Raw genomic sequence first — 20,107 nt, forward strand, 5'->3', positions numbered from 1 at the left:
TTAAACGTGGCTTGCAAGTAGCTAGCAAACTGGTACGGTGGCCGCTAGTAGCTAATTAGGCTTCGCTTTAGCACGGTGAATGCTATCAGCAAGATGCGAAGTATATATCAGACTCGATTGAAGGACAGGCTACTACTGCTGTCTAGGTTCCTTTGTTCTGTGAGACTGTACTGCAGCACATGCATGGACCATGGAGATCGAAGAGGGCCGGACAGAGAGAGGAAAGGGGAAGAAGAGTAGCAAAGAAGAAGAAGCCGTGATGTCATCAGTAGGGTCCACCTGGGCCCACAAGCCTTCATTCCCCTCGCCCACGCGCGACGGAAAGGAGAGCAACCCCATCCCTTTTTTTATACTCGCCACCTTCTCCCCCCTCCTTTATTTCTCCTTCATTCTCTCCTACACCTCTCCAGCACAATGCTCTCCGGCCTCCTCTAGCTATTTATTCTTCCAAGCACAAGCTCGCTAGCTTCCGGGAGATCAAGAACACTTACACACACACTTTTCCTCTGACAAAGATCAGTAGAGGATCGAACATCGAAGGTGAGTTTCAAGGTTTCGAATTCGTTCCTAGCTTGTAGTGGTTATGCATGGCTTGGATGATCAATCCGGTGAGGCATTCGTTCACGTTGATGTGTTAGCTAGCTTACCCGTCTAGTTTTGATGATCTGGTTCTGTTTGCTCTTTTCTTTTCCTTCTGCTTGAATTGTTATAAGTTTGTAACTGATAGCCGGTGTATTCGAACGAGAGAGAGGGCTGCCTTTTATCCCCCATATATTTTACCCTCTTCATGATCTCTTCAAATCTTCAAGAATCCAAATGGAAGATACACACGCATCGGAGCCAAAGTGACTTATACTACATAGGGCGCAGTGTGTGTATCATCTATATCCACACTTCCACAGGTCAAGGAGGCGCATACATCTTTGACCCATGAATGGACGATCCTCTAGGAATGTGCGAAAAATAGGAAAAGGGGGCAGTGAGAGAAAATACTTTGGTAAAATTAACTACGACAGATATATTTGTATGTTTGGAAACGTTGATAAAAAATCATATGGTTAACATTGTTGAATTTGCTTATAGGCATGCATAAATATGTATCCACTGACTTTTTCAAGCTATAGTCAAATGACAAAATCAATATCGCTCAACTTTACATGTTTGCATATATAGCTAGGTAGCTGGGCAGCCTGCATTCTGCTCCCTTTTTATTCAGTTTTTTCCCTTCATCTTTTTTCTTTGCGAGCAAGTTTTTTCCCTTCATCATCCTGGTACTGCCAAAATAATAGGTAAATATAAAACATTTATTTGGTGGTAGCTAAAGTTCATCTGTGAAAATCATCAGAACGTGTGTGAACGTCCTCCTGATTGAGCCCATGTACAATCATATTTTCATCTCTCTTCAGAAAACTCATGATGGATATGCTTTTCTCCAAAAAAAAGCATTAAGCACGATTATATCGTTTTAGCTTTATTTTACTTTCTACAAAAAGATAATTTAATGATTAACTGCAATCAGAAATGTTTTACATTGCCAGCTGCATTTAATTAGATGTTGAAGCATAATTCTTAAGGCGTGGTTACTTGAGTCTATATATATACTCTTGTGCTTCAGAAGAATGGTATGTTTTGCACGCATGATCATCTTTTGTTTAAACAAAAGATATATACGTGTCTGTATTGTGTTGAACATCTTTCTAAGTAAAATGTGCGATTTCATTGCATGTGTTGTTTTTTTTGGGGCAAACTGCATGTGTTGTTTGGTACAGTGGAAATGATGTAGAAAGTATGCATTAGCATGTATTTGTGAACTGAAAATACGTGTATCTGAGAATACAAGCTCATCGGGAATCAGTTAACTGCAAGGGGCTCTTCCCTCTGAGGCATTTTCTATATATAGCTATCTAGGACCACCATTATCTGTCTCTTACCCTATGCCTCATGTAAAACCCTTTTCGCAGAGGTGGTGATTTTAATTTGTAAAGCCTAGACATCGTCTCTTAATAGAAAATTTGAGGATTCACTGCCTACAAGATTGATTCCATCATTTCATCTTTATATATACTACCTTATTCAGATTTATCTTGTTTCTAGGACTTGGGTGCGGTCTCCAATGCAAAAACATTCGCCACTGTGTTTTTTAAGAAATTCATAATAGGTATTTGTTACAGGTAGATAAATTACGATTAAGAATCCATTAAGCTAAGATTCTTTTTTCATGGGAGAAATCTGAAATGCTGTAGTATATGATAAAAGTTCTATGGCGTAATAATTATGCTTAGAATTGCATGCTCTTCTGTTCAAATTAGTGGTGAAGCTAAAGCAAACCGTAGGTTTTGGGTGCATATAGTTAAGTCATGGGGTGCAAATATGGCGAAAATTTAAACATAATCACTGTTTTTCTATTTTAGGGGGTGCATTCATACCCCTAATTAGTATGTAGCTTCGCCCCTGGTTCAAATATACATGCCATGCATTGTCAAATTAATTAAAGGGAAGATAAATAGTAGGTTCTTGGTAAGACCTTTGAGTAACACAGGTATAGGATGTGGCTGAAGCCTCTAATATTAACTGGTTTTAGTCATATAGAAATTTAGCTAAGAGAGGGTTTATGCACTTATTTCATCCAGTTGTGTTGGATATGTCATGCATCTCCCGTTCGCTTTAATGAACTCAACATACACAAAAAAGACATGTATAATAAATTCATGCATTTAATTTCACAACACGAAGTAATGAAGAAAAAAAAGATGAGGATGGTGAATCTCTCTACTTATGATTTCCCTAGTGGGGTAGGAAATATGGAAGGAGATCCACTAGTGATGACTGATCGAATGGAAAGTTAACTCCCCCTCTCATGCAGTCATATGCATGCAGCAGCAAGGCAAGGCCATGCACCCCACAAGAGGCCAAAGGGGAAACATCAAAAATGATTTACTCCCCATGGCCTGGACCTAGCTAGCTAGCTGCTTCTCATCTCCATCCATCCTACACGGTGCACAGGCATTGCACAGCCATGCCTGTACTGTGTGCCCCATGAGCCAGTCACACACACATTGCCTTGCCCTCCCAGCACTGCAGGGTTCCCATGCATGCATCTTTTATATATATATATATCAGTAGTGTAGTAGCACAGCAAATATAGGCGCATGTAGGCAGCCACAAACGGGGTGTCTCCAGTCTCCTCCTGCTGTGGCTGTGCCATGGAATTCCTCGACAAAGAGACAGCGCAGTCAGAGGCGGTGCGGGGCAGCCGAGACCCGAGAGTCCCGGCCCGGGACCCGGCTGCTGCCTCGTTTGTGCATGCCTGCCTGCCTGCCTCCTGTGAGTGTTTGTGTTGCCTAGCCACTTGCCTTTCCTCGCGCGCCCGGCGGATCAGTAGCTTTATCTGCAGGCCATGGCCAGGCCTGATCCAAGAAAAGAGCCGCCCTTCCTCACGTTTCCATTCCCTTTTGCTCCCAGCCCCACCCGGCCTAGATCTTATCCAAGGATTTTCTTTTTAGCCACGACGATGACCGGCGGCAGGCATGCAAAGCAAGCGCGTGCGTGAGCGGCGGCCGGCCAGCCGGCAGGCAAAAACTAGCAAATGCCACCATCAGCTTTTGTTGTTTCTAGTATATACTACTACTAAGCGTAGTACAATTATATTTGTGCCAGTTTTAATTTCGCTAGGCTTACAATGCATACCATCCATTTCATGAGAGCGTGCATTTAATTTATTTGGTATATATAAGCACTTGACAAGGGGATCATTAACAATTGCTTCCTAATTAACCAACATACTATTAGAAAGTAGTAATAAAGCATTCATCAACACTAGCTAGATGCTTGTGTCTATACTGGTATCTTTGCGTTGGAGTAGCTTCTTGGGTGCATGCCCACAGATTCTGGGACGTACATTCACATCACTGCTTGTTCACCGCAAGTTGCACACACCACCAGAGAGAGGGAGAGGGAGAGACCGCCGGCCAGACCACGCATCCTGCGGCAGCAGTGGCGCTATAATTCCCTGCTCACCATAGCCCACATGCCTCTGATTCCACAGTCGACACTATCATTCGCAGGTCTGTAGCTCCCTTACATTTGTCCCTGCCCAGGCTTTGCCGTACCTTGTCCGGCCTACTGCTATACCACCAGCTACAGTGCACAGTGCAGTCCCAGCAGTCATGGCTGTTGCTGTTGGCTGGAGTACATTTTTCTAAAGCACTGAAACCCATACGGACGGCCGCCTCTTCGGTCTATGCTGTGTTTAGTTGCAAAAGGAACGTGAAAATTGTTTGCGAAAAATACTGTAGTATTTTTGTTTGTATGTGGTAAATATTGTCCTACCATAGGCTAACTAGACTCAAAAGATTCATCTCGCAACGTACATCAAAACTATGCAATTAGTTTTTTATTTACCTACATTTAGTACTCCATGCATGTGTTATTTGTTATATTTAATGTTTCGATGTGATGGAAAGTTTGGAAAATTTGGAGGAGTTGGGGGAACTAAACACAACCTAGTCTGTCTCCACGGAAGCGCTGCATGCTACACTCATTCACTGTAAGGGGGTGTTTAGATTCAGAGACTTTAAAAAAGTCCTAAGGACTTTTTAGTATTTAGAAGTATTAAATAAATATTAATTATAAAACTAACTACAGAACCCTGGGGCTAAACTGCGAGACGAATCTAATGAGGTATCTTAATCTATAATTAGCGAATGGTTACTGTAGCATCATTGTAGCCAATTATGAATTAATTAGGCTCATTAGATTAGTCTCGTAAAAAAGCACTCAGCTGTTAAAAAACATTTATAAACAGATTTTATTTAATATTATAAAATAGTAAGATTCCTTTTGATGTGATAGGAACTTCTGAAAAAAGTCCTGGAACCAAACAAGGCCTAAAATACTCCTGCGAGCACTCACCTGCTTGCTGGCTTGCTGCTTCCTTCTTCCACTATAAAGAATGCGATGCGAGCACTTGCTTGCCGTCTTCTTTCCACTATATAGGAGTAGCGCATGCCACTCGCAAGCTATATCATTTGCATTGGGTAGCCGCAAGCAGGATGGCTGAGTAGCGAGGCGTCGCTGAATCTGATGCGCTCTCATACTCAGGTGGTGCTGGTGATCATATGGACTCCATGGAATCATGCGTGCCCCCTGGCTTCAGGTTCCACCCCACCGACGAGGAGCTCGTCGGCTACTACCTCAGGAAGAAGGTGGCCTCCCAGAAGATCGACCTCGACGTCATACGCGACATCGATCTCTACCGCATCGAGCCATGGGATCTCCAAGGTATAGTAGTACTAGAGCTACCTATCTAGTTGACCTGAGGCAGCAGGGTTTCAATTCAGAGCACGACGCATTATTCACTTTTTTTTCTTGTGTGAGCTGATCTTAATTAATTTTGTGCCTACGTACGGCTGCAAATTGAAGAACACTGCGGGATCGGGTACGAGGAGCAGAACGACTGGTACTTCTTCAGCTACAAGGACCGCAAGTACCCTACGGGGACGCGGACCAACAGGGCGACCATGGCCGGGTTCTGGAAGGCCACGGGGAGGGACAAGGCCGTGCACGACAAGAACCGGCTCATTGGCATGAGGAAGACGCTCGTCTTCTACAAGGGCAGGGCGCCCAATGGGCAAAAAACCGATTGGATCATGCACGAGTACCGGCTCGAGACCGACGAGAATGCGCCGCCGCAGGCAAGCTGATCTACTAGCTCTCCCTCATGCATGATCTCAGCAGTGATCTACCTTAAACATAATTGCCCTCATATATAGCATATATAGATGCACTAAGCATTCTCTTCTCTTTTATATTCTACTACTCCAAATTCACAAGTCAGAGTATACCTGAGCATTATTGGCTACACACATAGTTGGCACTTCTCCACTTCAAGCTGGCTGATAGTTCTTCTGCACTCAGCAACTCTAATAATAACCTTTATTTTATTTTTTGTGAACAACATTGATGTAATACTAAATTGACTAGCTGACAATTCACATATGGAAATCTTAATTTAACTACTGTATTGGCTGGTTTAGCTTACCTGCAACCACCTACATTAATTCTATACCTTCAGGCTTCAGGGTAATAAATATGTAATGCATGCAGCAGGTGATTAACAATATGTTAAAGCTTAATGTCTGAATTATAGAGACCAGCAGATCTCTCTAATAAAGTAGTAGTGCGCACAAATCTGCCGAGTCCAAGACTCCAAGATGCATGCGTGCATGTCTACCTCATTCACCACTACTGATGGACCATACAATAGATCAGTAGCAAATAAAGCACCACAGATGCTCCCGTTACTTTCTAGCTCTCACAAGATGAGCCTCCCTTTTTTGTGAGACTTGACCATTATTGAAACTTCCAAACACTTCCATTCTTCTGACCTCACCACACTAACCAAAACTTTTCCTATAGAATATGCATGCGCATGCATGTCCTGCTAGTTAGGGTTTCCCAGTGTGAACGTTCTTGCACGCGCCATTGTTTACGATCGAGCTGTATGCAAGCTATACTGCTCGTACTCATCACAGTACCAACAATGCATAATTCAGCACTCCACCATCAACCACAGTAGTGGAGATGGGATAGGCAAAGGCAATTGGCTAAATACCTTTATTTTTCTAACTCCTTTCACTACCTGCTTGCATATTAAATCTCACTTAACAAAATTAACAAGATATATAGTTTTCGTGTGCTGCAGGAAGAAGGCTGGGTGGTGTGCCGGGCGTTCAAGAAGAGAACGGCGTACCCCGCACGCAGCATGGCGATGGCATGGGACTCCGGCTACTCCTACCGCGAGGTCAGCGCCATGGGCGCGGCGGCCGCAGAGGCGGCGGCCTTCGTGGACCCCAACGTGGCGTACGCGCAGATCAGGCGGCAGTCCAAGAGCGCGCGCTTCAAGCAGGAGGCCGAGCTGGACGGCGCCGCCGCGTTGCTGCAGTACTCCAGCCACCTGGTCGAGCTGCCGCAGCTCGAGAGCCCGTCGGCGCCGCTCGCGCCCAACCCGAGCCAGGCGTCGTCGGCCGACGAGGTGGACGGCGCCGACAGTGGCAGGCGGGGCAAGAAGGCGCGGTCCGCGGACAAGATGGCCACGGACTGGAGGGCGCTCGACAAGTTCGTCGCGTCGCAGCTCAGTCCCGGCGGCGGCAGCTTGGAGGCCACGGCGTCGGCGGCCGCCGCCAATAATGTGGGCTCGCAGCTGGACCACGGCGAGGATGATGACATGGCGGCATTGCTGTTCCTCAACAGCGACGGGAGGGAGGAGGCGGAGAGGTGGACGGGGCTGCTCGGCCCGGCCGGCGGGGACGGCGGCGACTTTGGACTCTGCGTGTTCGAGAAATGAGTGGAAGGGGGCGGCGAGCCGTGCGCGTGCGCGGGCACGCGGTGGCGCGGATGCATGCATATGGCCATATGGGGATGGTGCATGTGTTATATTATATGGTTATAGCTGAAATTAAAGTTGGTGCTCTCTTTTTTTTCCCCATCTCTTCTGCTTCCCTATGTATGTTTCTCATCAACAAATGTGATTGTAATGTTCATCTGTCCCTGTGCAGAGTCATAAGATGCATGGCATTCAGGCCGATGTGATTGATGTGACCTAACATATGCATATAGCAATTCTGGTTTGTCAATGGCTTCGTCACCAGCTATGGCATAGGAATAGTAACACTGTACACAATAGTCTTCGCAAGGTACGTCAAGAAGAAAAATGCTTAATATATTCCCTTCAAAAGGAAAAAAAATATGCTTAAGAGTTTCCATGCATATACAATAATATGCGTTCTGAATATATATGTATATATATATATATAGATATATAGTAGCTTGCGTCTAACAATATGTGAACTTTTTTCTATTAAAATGATATTTATCTTGGAGTGAAATGCGTTAGTCTAACAATTTTGTGGTTTTTCACCCCTATTTTCTTGACAAAAATGGCCTCCAAATCACCTCTAAAATTAATATAACTTTTTATAGTGATACAACTGATGGATATGGATCCATTTTGCAAAAAAAATTAGCGCTTATGATCTTAAAACTAAAATTCACCAAATTATGCTACATTTTAAGACTATCTAATTTTGCATGGCACAAAACTACAATTCACAAATTGAGAAAAAAATACCGAATATTTCTCAGTTGAGATGTATTAATTTATAAAATCATTTTGTACCATATGTCACTTGAAGAATTTTGAAGTTCTGTTAAAAATTTAATTTTTAAAAGAAAGTTTAAATTTGTTTTGGGTAAAGAACTTCAAAATTATCTAAGTAACTATAGTACATACTAATTTTATGAATGAGTACATCTCATCTTAGAAAGTAGATATTTTTTATCAATTTTTGGACAATAGTTTTGTGCCATAAAGAATTAGATAGTCTTAAAAGTGGTCTAATTTGATGAATTTTAATTTTAAGATCGTAAATTATACATATGTTTTTTTGGCAAAATGGATTCATTTTCATCATTTGTATCACTATAAAAGGTTTATAAATTTTAGAGGTGATTTGGAGATCATTCTAGTTAAGAAAAAAGGATGAAAAACCATAAGTTACTCTTCACATGAGTTAGCTGACAGGGTGAACATAGGGACAAAGAAGGGATAGAAATTGAAAATAGGGCCAAATAAGAAAGAGCAAACTTTTGAGGATCATAGAAAAAGGTGGTATTCTTTCTGGGGCCATAGAATGAATTTATCCAAAGAAAAACCACAACAAGACTTGGCGCGATTACTTTTATTGTTGTATGTAATTTTCCTCTTTCCTCATATTGTACCTGTGGCAGAACCGCCTAAATTATCCCGGCTCAAGTGTGTAAACCATCACCATAAAGGCAACATTAGCTTAAACGCACTTCAAACGGAACAATTTTTGGTCTGTCGGGTAACGTCCCGATACAACCACCGATTCTCGGATCGAACAAGCATACCCCGCACGAAGGCGAGTTCAGAGATATTACAACCACAATTTTACAACTCAGGCATAATAACGATTACAAACCAGTTAAACACATTATTACAAAGCCAACTTAAATAACAGTTATACAAGCTATGATTATAAGTTCAGAGTCTAAACAGCGGAAGATGAAACACGATGACTACAACACATCGCAAAAGTATACCAAGCTAGCCCAAGCATGGTATCACTCGTCATAGTCATTGCCGGCCGAAGACGTATCCCATTCTACGGACCAGCCAGGAGGCAACGAGCAAGGATAGGTCAAGCTAGCGATCTGATCCTCAAAACTCATACCTGAAAAAGGGTTTCAACAGCAAGGCTGAGTATTCTAATACTCAGCAAGACTTAACCGTCAACGGGTATAAGTAGCCCACTTTAACTAGACTATGCAAGGTTTTGTGAGGCTCTGGTATTCCTTTTTGCTGAAAAGCAATAAGAGTATGTCCTTACTTTCAAGTTTTAGCTTCAAGATTCTAGTTGATTAACCATTCTATGTAAGCAGCTACTAACCAATCATGGTGGAACTTCTAAGCAAACATCAAGATTAATAAGAATATTGTTGCTCTTATTACTCTGTGTGGCAGATCAATTAAGCAGTCTCATTTCATCGTGAGAGGCGGATGATTCTGAATCGAAATTCAACCTTGCAAGGACAACCTAACACACACGTCTGGAACACCGTCGGGTCATTCCCAAACAACCGTTGACCTTTCTTTCCGGCTTGTGGATAGTGTCACTCTCCCCGACTACAGGGCTCCAAGGCCGAACCTTGTCCCTTGAAGTCGTAGTGTTGCGCAACATAATAATAAAACCTATCCCTACTGAGAGAGTGAAAGGTATATCCACTCCCCGGTCCAATCGGCTACTAGGCTTGCCGCGTACCATATTTACGGCATGTGGCTAGTACTTTCAAAAACTTAACCGGCACTACCACACACCGCGACCTTAGTAAGTTCATCAACACAGACGGGGTATCACATAAGGTCATCACAACCCCGTCCGTCGTCCTTATATTGATAACAGAAAGTAAACAATCAATTCCTATAAAGCTCGCGAGCGACAGGCAATCACTCGACTTTTACCGGTCCTATAAGCTTAGCAATTATTCGAACTCAAGTCTAGTGTTCAGTACATAGGTTCCTAGGATCATGCATCTAGGGTTTCAATTCAACTCCTATGAACTGTAAATGCGCAAGTAAAATAATACAGTAAATGATATTAATTTGAAGTATAGGTTATGTCCGGGGCTTGCCTTCTCGATAATTGCTAACTATTTCAGCTCTAGTCTCTTCCGAACTTTGGTCCGGGGCTTCAGTTAGTTCCGCAGTGTTCACTTGAGCTTCGAGATCACCTCCGTCAGATTCCGGGATCAGCTCGTACGTCCCGTCCGATAAGGCAGTCGTGTCTATATGTAATGCAAGAACAACATTATAAACATACATGGGCAATCGTTTATAGAGTAGTTAAATACCAAATTTAACTACACAAGGCATCATGATTAACGGCACAAATGAAGTTGACTAACTTCATAAACAAGTGGGGTGATTTCCTATACGATTAAGTCATGGTTTGCAAATAAATCAACAACTCAGAGTACAAATATTAATAAATTCTACCAAAATTACACTAAACAGAACATGAACATACTAAGCTACCCTGTAAAAATCATTCCAAGACATGTAGCCATTTAATCACAACAAATCATTTATGCAGGCAACACCTAGCACAAGCTTGAATTATACAGATCAAACTAGAGCCAAAAAGAGGCTAAAAATTTAACAGAAGATCTACACAAGGATTATTTATCTACTGTGAATTTTTCATGATTTTATCTACAAGAAATTAATTCTGCGAAAATAAACAAAACAGACATCAGTTTAGCAAGATTCAATTTTAGCTCCTGTTCTAGTCATGAACTAAGGCTCAAACTTCCTGGACAAGCTAATATTCTCCAGATGAACACTCAGGAATATTTTCAGGATTTACAAGAACAGAAACTATTTATCATAAATAAAGTATACTAAACAAGGATTAAATCAAATAAATAGCTACAACAAAGAACTGATCATGAAATTTTTATATCAAAACTAGTGTAACATGATTCAACCCCCACAAAAATTTCAGAGCAATACAAGCTTTCAAGCATCAGATAAGAAAAAGATTAAAGAACAAGTATTTATATACCTAATAACACAAAACAAAATCTACAGCAAAAACTTGTAACTAAAGCCTAACATATTATGGTTCTACTGCATAGAGATCTTCAAGAGGATTCCAAAACATCAAGATTTGCTATTTTACGAATTTTCTACAAATTGATATTGAATTTCAAAGATTACAGCAAACTATTTCAAACAAGTCCTTAGAGCACTATTCCTCTGAGTCTAGAGCTTCGCAGACAGCCCCTTGGGCTTTTCCAAATTCTAACACCGACGTCCCCGGCCGGGTCAGAGAGGGGAGGCGGGGTTTGACCGGCCGTTTCCCGGCGAGGGGCTCACCGGCGGCGAGGGTGGAGGGGTGCGTGAGCCTCACGGGTGCAAGGCGCACCTCTGGGTGCTTGGAATCGAGGCTAGGGCGGTCGGAGGTGGGGTGTCGACAGCGAGCGGCGGCTTGCGGGCTCGGAGCACGGCGGCGGGGTAGCTCCGGTGAGGTTTGGGCGAGGGGAAGTGGCCTGGGAGCTGCGCTAGGACGAGGCGGCGCTAATGGTGGGGGCTGTAGGGGTGGAGCTGGCCTGCAGTGGCGGCTCCGCGGCGGGGTGAGCTCGCCGGGGTTCAAGCAGGGCGGCGGAGGCGTTCTGCGGCGTGGGAGCGAGGAGAGAGCGAAGGGACGAACGAAATCGACTACTGGGGTTTATGTAGTGCTTAGGCGCTTGCTAGAAGAGGGCGGCGTGCTCTGCAGCGGCCGTTCCACGGCGGCGTCGCGGTGGCAGCCGACGGGGTGGTTCTGGAAGCGGCGGGGTGCGTGGCAAGGGAAGAAGAGGGCCAGCGCGAGGCAACAGGAGGGGGAGGTGGTCGTCCGCGACGCGTGGGCGCCAGCGCACGGCGGAGTAATGGTCGGAATGGCCGGGAAGGCGTCGGCAGCGGCGCTGTCGGTGGCGCCGGCGGCGAGAAGCAGAGCAGGGAGGTGGGAGATGGTCATAAGGGTTGATTTGTAATTACCAAAAATTCCAGGGACCTCTCTGTAAACAAGCAATAACTTTTAAACTAAAGCTCAAATGAAAAAGTGCCCAACATGAAAGTTGTTCAACTTTTCAAGATCTACAACTTTGATGTTGTGCAAAAATTTATTTGACTAAAGATTCAAGAGCTAAAATTAAAATCATTGAAGAGATTTTGAATTCTAGGAAATTTGTCTTTTTCAACGCAAAATCACTTCAACTCTAGACTCAAAAGCAAAAATGGCTGCCATGCATTAAATGCACTGCAATTTTGCAAAAACACCCTCCACTAAAGCTATAAATACACAACCTATTCAACACAACTGCAGAAAGGACCTTACATAAAATCATAATTACACATATAACCTTTCATAATTACAAAAAGATCCTTTTTACTTAAATCAAGCACATAATGTATAGCAAACCTACACAATTACTGTGCAGGCACCTAATTAAATTACTGTGTAAACACCCGGGGTGTTACAGTACCTCTCCCTGGAATGCCAGGCGAACATGTACCGAACCTCTATGATCAATGAATGAACGTAGGTAGAGACTTTCCTCCGATTTTGTTAAAACAAAATCATCCAACCACGTGGGGACAAGGTGATAAGGATCGACTCTCGTGGAAAGGATATGTGGTGGTGGATAGGATAAAACTAGAATCGCTCAGAGATTACTCAGCAAGATCAACTAGCACCAGAGATTACTCTACGGGTTTCTCAGAGAAGAGGCATGCTCAATTCTCATACCATATCAATTCATTCCACCTAAATGATGGATTACATGGTTTATTTATACTAGGAACATCCCTCTTAGTTGGGTGTGAATTATAAGCATAAACTAGGTGATCCCCCGCGCATTGCTGCAGGACTTGAGACATAGAAGGAAGATAAATAAAAGATTAATGATAAAATAGCACTCATAAAGTATGAGACAATTTTTTCTTTTTATTTGTTTATACTTTTTTCTTTGTCTCTCTCATTTTATTTTTTCCTATTTATTTTCTCTACCTTTTCCTTTTCTCCTTTCTTTTTTTCTTCTTTTTCTTTTTCTCCCTTTTAATCCTTATCCTTGTATTCTTATTATTACATTATTCATTGCCCACCTCTTTTGCTCCCCATCAGAAAACCATAAACAAGAAGATTGAAAACCAAACACCTTCAAGATGAGCGTAAACACCACCAAAGACCCTTCTTCTTCTTTTTTCTTGATGTTGCTATGGTTGGGGAGCGGATGGCGGGCATGGAGGTTGCAGCCCTGCAACACGGCGGTGACATTGCCGAAGATGAAGTCGACAGTGCCCTTAGCTACAACCGTGCCGAGTAGGGCCGGGCATTCCGGAGGTGGAGTGGAGTTATTTAAACTCGATTGCAGGGACAATCTTTGGATTTTTTTCATATTGCAGTGACGACCTTTGGTTTTCTTCAGCTCCTTTCAGGTGTGTTTGTTGTGGTGAAAGAATCATTTGCGCTAGAATTGATGGCTTACAATAGTGACTTGCGGTTGTGCATAGAAAATCAGTAGAAGGCATAAATAGAAGGTTCTAGTGGATGATGACGTGGATAGCTTGCATTTTGAGAGAAATAGAGTCAATGACTCTTAGTGGAGACTAATTTTATAAGTTTTATAGAAAAAAGTAAGTGGACCATCATCTTGGTGGAGAAATCGAAGAGTCTTCTTTCATTCTCGGACAGCCACCAGCAGCCTGTGCAGCCTCCACTAAACTAGCCATAACTCCCAGCTCAGCTCAGAGGTCCAAAAGGATGCACTGTTTGTTGGGTTGGAAACAGGACTCATATATCTTTCTAATGATATAGCATATGAATGCTAAAATCATAAATATTAATGCCTACAAGCCACGAAATATAGGATTAATTCTGCATGCTTCACTTGGCCTTATTATCACAGGGACACATATACGGGCGATCCATTATCCATCAATGACCGACTGACGCGATGGGGCACATACTCGTTGTCATGTCGAACTGGCACGGTATGCGTGCTGTGCTCGGTGGATCACGACGGATGGGGGTAGCGTGCATTGCACGGAGGAGGTGCCGGCTCCATCTAGCATTTTCCCTCCCCGCCCGCTCGACGGCCCCAGCACATCTCCGAGACTATTTTTAAAGATCGCGGTTAATGTTGCGGACCTCGCCTCGGCACTGGCCCTGATCTTGCTCTGCCGCTATGCCCGCTACATATGGCATGGGCTCGGTAAGCGTGGCCGCCGCACCTTCGCCCAGGGCGCCACCGGTGTGTGTGAATACTTCACCAAGTGCGCTATTGAAAAGAGCAAGCCATTCTTCTAAAAAATTCTCTATCACATAAGGATATATTTTTCATAAAGCACTCTAGAATTAGTAATGAGTAAAATCAAAAAATATTTTAATGTTTTGGAATTCTCTTGAAAGGAGATAGTTATTTTAATATTATGGTCTCCTTAGCCTATAAATAGAGATCCTCTCTCTTGACATGGTATCCATATCTATCCATGGGCATGGTAGATGATAGGAGATAGTGCTGGATAGGAATAGGATAGAGAAGGGTGAGTGCTAAGCTAGCCACTAAAGTCTTGCTCTTCTAATTGTTAGTCTTCTAGTTAGTCATATACTCCCTCTCTTCTTTTTTAATAGTTCTAGTTCAAAAACTCAATGTTGACAAATGATAGTCCTATTTACTATTGGTATGAGCTTTGGCAATAAATAACATTAGTAACGAGGAGTTACCGGTTAAAGCATTGGAGGACCAACTAAAAAGTCTGTGTTGCGTTTATTATATGATAAGTAAGGTTATTTTTCTTAGTCACTGTGTCAAGGTGAAATAGGTCTATCAAAAGAGAATGGAGAAAGTAGTTATTTAGTGTACAAGTTGTAATCAATCGAAGGTTGGCTCTGTCACCCGGGATCACAAAGGGTCAGGATTTATCATAGGTTAACTCTGCCACTCCGAAGCCAGTTTCATCTGTTGGTAGGCTCTGCCACCCAGAAGTGAAAAGACAGCTCTGCTGTTAAAAGGATCCAATACACTAAGTAACTAGAAATTTAGGATGCCGACCGACTCTAGAGCGAGTTGTTGTGTCATAGGTTGGTATAGGTCCTCAATATTGTGGGTGTTAGGGTCACCCTAATTTTGAATAGGTGTCGACGCTGCCACCTCTTCCCTTTGCTCTTCACTGACCCATAGATGTTGAGCCGCGCTAAGGAGATTCTCTGCCGCCTCCATGAACTCCTATAGCGCCAAGTCTCCATTACCGACTCTGACCCGGCCCCCGACCACGACAATGGCGGTGGCGGCGAGGACGAGTTCATGGCGCTCGACCTCCACCTCACCTCGCTTCGCGAAGCGCTGTAGGAGGTGACTGACGCCCCAATGCTGATCTCCGTGTGTTCGTCGACACCGTCTGAGCTTCCCATTTGTTCTCCCTCTATTCGGCGTGCTCGAGTTTCGGGCCACGGCCTGCAATTGGACCGCGAGAAACATTATCTGCCTCAGAACCGTCACCACTGTCACCGGCTGCTGTGAGACACTCAGCCTCGGCCTCCTCCGTATCCTCACCACTAACCCCACCCACCTGGCGGCGCTCACCATCCTCGATGACTTCGCCATCTACATCAAATAGAAGGTCAGCACGGTGGGTGGCGAGTTCATGGAGCACGCCACCACTGTGTGTGACAAGCTCACCGCGCACGGTGCCATCGCCAGGTGCCGCCCTGCTGATCCCTGGCCTAGCAATGAGGAGGAGGGTGGAGCTGATCCGCTAGCACCTCGCCGTCTTCATGTCCCGAGACCTCTCCATCGCCATGGACTCCGGCTCCGACAAAGTCTCCACCTCCGCCTCCGACGACACCTCCGGCTCAGACACTTGCGACATCACCTCCTTTTGAGATATCCATTGGCTTAACGATTTCTGCTATGCTATACTACTGTGTGTTTGAGGGAGAGAATATTGTGTGTTTGAGTATGTAGGGTCGTGGTCAAAATAGTATGTTCTGGCTATCCTGGTAACACTCGCTCATAGCTCTTTCTGCAATCTGTCCTGTTGTTATGACGAGACCTCATGATATCATGATATCGGACTTTTGTGATAGTTTAAGGGTGTAAATCAGACTTTTTCTTATATTATATACGTTTGTAATTCTTTAGTGTATAGGATGTCAATAAGCTCTAAGCCGTCTAGAGTGACATACTACGTAATTAGTTTGGGAGAGAAAATGAACTAAAATGGCAAATTTAAAAACACCAATGAGTACCCACTTGCATCCCTAGCGAATTTATATGTGCCTTGTTGACAAAGCTAGAAGCGGCCTTATTGACAATTAGGAAGGCCCATTTGGCCTGGTAATAATAGAAGCCCGTTTCACAATTCCGGGCTCCTCAGCCCAGTTGTGTTCCAGTCTTCTCGGCGGTCGGTTCCACCATCGATCCAGCATCAGAGAGAGGAGGAACCGGATCTCCGGTGAGGTCTAGGGATGGCCAACGGCGGCGGCTACGGGTGGGCCCTCGCTGCGGGCTGCAACGCCGCGCTCGCCGCCATCTCCGCCAAGTTCTTCGCTACTCTGGTACCGCGATACCAACCTATCCCCTCCTCGCTCTCTACCGCTCGCTCTCCTTATACGATCTGAGATTCCTTTTTGGCTCGGCGTTGGAGCTTCGGGCTATTCAACTTGCTTCGTTGACGAGTTCATGTTCACGATTACGAATTGCTTGTGATTTTTTTTAGAGGGAAAGGCAAACTCGCCCTGCCCCATTCCATTAGAACGAAGCTACATGTGTTTTAAAAGTTTACAGATCAAGGTCTCTCGGAGACGGACCTGGGTTGCCAGGTTGGGCATCAAACCCCCCGAACATTACAGCGCATTTATTTATTAGGGAACAGTCTTGCTGGCATCAAACTCAACAGTTCAGGATAGGGAAGCAGAGAAAGACAGAACAGCGCCAGCGAGTCAGATTCTGTTGTTCTTATTCTTGTCCTCCACGGTTTGCACTTCATATTCTTTATGAATTGCCAATCGTCAAAGGGGTCCTGAGCGTCTCCTCAACAAAGCGGGACCATCTCCGCATACTCGAATTGCTTGTGATCCCAAATGTGTGCTGGAGAATTTGACTTTAGAATTGACCCTCTCAGTTTGATGAACACAAATGGAATGACATGAAGAAATTAGGCGCTGACTTTCATGATGTGCTAGAGTATTCATACGTTTCAATTCGTGTTACAATACCTCACTAGTTTATACTTTATACCTACCAAAGGGATTCTGTCCTTGCTTATAGCACAGAGCAGCTAGAATAACCAGTGTAAGGCTGTATGCTAAACCTGGTACTAGCAGCTATCAAAAACAAAGAAGAGATGAACCAAAGAGAGAATTTCTTACATAGCATTGGCAGCTTTGTCGCTAGAGTTTTTCTTGGAAAAGAAATGGGAAATATTATGCATTCAATAGAAGGAGAAAAACAAGCATCTGTTCTTTGAGTTAGTGGGGGGGGGGGGGGGGGGCTATTTCTTACTAATGTGCCTGAGCTTTCAGTTCCCTGCTTCATGGCACAATTTACACTGTCACTTACTCTGATCTCGTCTAACTCAGCTGCTCAAATATGGTATGGTGATACTTTTCAACGTGACAATGTGGGGGTGTTATGTCAACAGCCTCAAAGCTTTGTCATCCCTCCAGGCAACAGTCACAAACTTTGCTGCCAACTTCATCTCATCAGGGCTTGCAGGGTATTTCCTGTTTCATGAGCCCCTGCCTTCTAAGGTAACATGGGAATTCTCCATTTTTTTTGCGGTGCATCATAAGGATCATTGTGTCTCCATTTATTTGTTACATTTATGATCTCTATCAAAATTTCCAATTGCCGACCTGAACTGCTTTTTCCATGGTATAGGAGCTACTGTATCCTAGAGGAGTTAGAGACTGATAATAATATACAGGAGCCATTTATTTGTAGCATACCAAAAAAGATGTCATGGAGTGTGGAATTTCATCTTGTTTGGCTAGGTGCCTTATTTTCTTTTGGCCTTATTTTTAACCATGCAAATCCATCCTTGTTTCTTCCTCATGCTCAATGAAAGCCTTTCTTTTTTGAAAAACCCAATGAAAGCCTTTCAGTATTGGTATATATGATGAATCACATGATGTCATGATGAAAGAGATTTCCAATTTTGGTGTGCTCTCTTCTAACAGCGATATCTTGATATGTACAACTGATTCGTATAGGAAGAATAACATATTGGAGCCATTAATTGCTAGATAACAAAGATAATCTAGTGCATCAGCATGAGCGACTACCTACAGCAGGTGGCTCCTTGGTCATGAGTCATTAATATATCGCATCATCCTGTGCATCCGTATGTGAAATACTAGTATACTCCATGATCTATATCAGTTAATCCTTGCTAATATCAACAAACTAACTTGTGCAAGACTTGGTGCAAGTTGATGTCTTTATTAATTATTATAATATGTTTCCTTTAATGACATGATAGTCTTAAGATTATTTTGTGATGCTTAGCACATCTTTTTTCACATGGAAATGTGTTTATCCAGTGGTTTGCAGGTGCCAGTCTTATCATTCTTGGTGTTTTTATCCTTAGCAAATCAAGCATAGAGGAGAAACAGAACACGGACTAGGAGGAAGTTTTGACCACTAGTGTTAGCTGTAACATAAGCTGAGCCTGCTTATTCTTCATGTATTGTATGTTCCCATGGGATGTTTGTCCATCCCGATGCAATGAGAAATCGGACCATGACCTTGTCAGTCGGTTAATACAATGTGCCTATTAGTATTATGGTCTGCAAGGTCCTACTTGAGCTCAGCTCTTTCCCTATTAGGATGGAAGTCCAGCTCTGTACTATCGGAGATGGTTCTTCTGCATTGAGATCTACCACTGCCATTGTATCAACCATTAGTGTTAGCTGTAGCATAAGCTGAGCCTCTTGTTCTTCTTGTATGTTTATGTCCATCCCAATGCAAAGAGATACCGGACCATGACTTTGTCAGTCGGTTAATACAATGTGCCTATTATGGTCAGCAAGGTGCCACTAGAGCTCATATCTTCCACAATTAGGATGAAAGTCCAGCTCTTTACTAACTTATAACTGAGAGACGGTGCTGCTGCATTGGAATTTACCACTGCCATTGTATTTATATGGTGTGCTGCCTTTTATTTTAGTTTGAAGGTGAGACAAATCAAGCTGTGGTAGTATAGTATCATCCGCAGGAGTTTGTCACATACATCTCTCCCCTGGTGAATTTTGGTATGGCATTCAGACTGATCTATCAACTGTTTCCAGACATCTACAATCAAGCCGGAGCTGCCACAGGTGATGATGTGTCTGACATGCATGTGGTTAGTGCCTGGACGGTGCTTTCACGCCAGCGATATCTGCGGCAAGAGAAGTGCAGATCAATTGGGCTTTCGACAGATCCACTGGAACCGAGCGAGTGCGGAATAGCGTGGAAAGGCTTTTACCCGTTGAAGGAGAACATCTTGAGGGGCTTTCAGCGACCCGATCCTCACTTTATAAAAAGCAGCTTGCCAAGGAGGAGTAACAGCATGCGGTCCGAAGTGGTGCAGGGCAAAATAGGCTGCTCATATTAGCAGTGAAGTAGCGGTTGGAACCGTACATGTAACATTGCAGGGCGTGCGCGAGGATGCCTTGTCCCCTTTGCATTCTTCAGCAAAGGTCACGTTATCAGAGGTGGCTGTCAGGCTGCAGCTCATCCTAATCCTTGCTCTGGAGAGGAGCCAGTGAGCAACACCACGATAATTGCCACGGAGGAAGCAACGTGTGGTAAAGCCGCCACCAAATCTCAATCAGCAGCGTACGAGTCAGTCAATTAGGCAGCATCGACGTCCAGCAACAGTCTTGCAGTCGGGACGCAGATATTTGAGTTGTCACCTGAAATATTCCCGGGCCCAGCATGCCGTCGCAGCAGCTTCTGTTGCCGAAACTGCCAATGGCAGGGAAGCAAAATGGTGAACAGG

General features: G+C 43.9%; 2 protein-coding genes across 3 annotated transcripts; both read left to right on the plus strand.

Moving 5' to 3' along the window:
- The first annotated feature begins 397 nt into the window (after positions 1–397).
- Positions 398–7,579, plus strand: LOC120647465 (NAC domain-containing protein 105-like). The gene is made up of 4 exons (XM_039924267.1): positions 398–540; positions 5,101–5,280; positions 5,422–5,693; positions 6,704–7,579. Exons 2-4 carry the CDS (start codon positions 5,118–5,120, stop codon positions 7,343–7,345), a joined length of 1,077 nt encoding a protein of 358 aa, XP_039780201.1. The 5' UTR covers positions 398–540; positions 5,101–5,117; the 3' UTR covers positions 7,346–7,579.
- Positions 7,580–16,493: 8,914 nt separating this feature from the next.
- Positions 16,494–19,842, plus strand: LOC120647469. Of its 2 annotated transcripts, none has more exons than XM_039924276.1 (3): positions 16,494–16,679; positions 17,703–17,873; positions 19,413–19,842. In XM_039924276.1, exons 1-3 carry the CDS (start codon positions 16,590–16,592, stop codon positions 19,572–19,574), a joined length of 423 nt encoding a protein of 140 aa, XP_039780210.1. In that variant the 5' UTR covers positions 16,494–16,589; the 3' UTR covers positions 19,575–19,842. The 2 variants fall into 2 exon arrangements, with proteins under 2 accessions (XP_039780210.1, XP_039780211.1); XM_039924277.1 differs by lacking the exon at positions 19,413–19,842 and adding an exon at positions 18,666–19,149 and having other exon boundaries at positions 16,501–16,679.
- Positions 19,843–20,107: the final 265 nt, after the last annotated feature.

Source organism: Panicum virgatum, chromosome 9K (genome assembly GCF_016808335.1).
Source record: "Panicum virgatum strain AP13 chromosome 9K, P.virgatum_v5, whole genome shotgun sequence".
Classification (NCBI taxonomy): Eukaryota; Viridiplantae; Streptophyta; class Magnoliopsida; order Poales; family Poaceae; genus Panicum; species Panicum virgatum.

Coding starts and splice junctions, on each gene's coding strand:
- LOC120647465 (XM_039924267.1), top strand. CDS start 5,118: ATGGACTCCATGGAATCATGCGTGCCCCCTGGCTTCAGGTTCCACCCC. Junction 5,281..5,421: donor CGAGCCATGGGATCTCCAAG/GTATAGTAGTAC, acceptor TGCAAATTGAAG/AACACTGCGGGATCGGGTAC. Junction 5,694..6,703: donor ACGAGAATGCGCCGCCGCAG/GCAAGCTGATCT, acceptor CGTGTGCTGCAG/GAAGAAGGCTGGGTGGTGTG.
- LOC120647469 (XM_039924276.1), top strand. CDS start 16,590: ATGGCCAACGGCGGCGGCTACGGGTGGGCCCTCGCTGCGGGCTGCAAC. Junction 16,680..17,702: donor CCAAGTTCTTCGCTACTCTG/GTACCGCGATAC, acceptor CGTCTAACTCAG/CTGCTCAAATATGGTATGGT. Junction 17,874..19,412: donor ATGAGCCCCTGCCTTCTAAG/GTAACATGGGAA, acceptor AACTGTTTCCAG/ACATCTACAATCAAGCCGGA.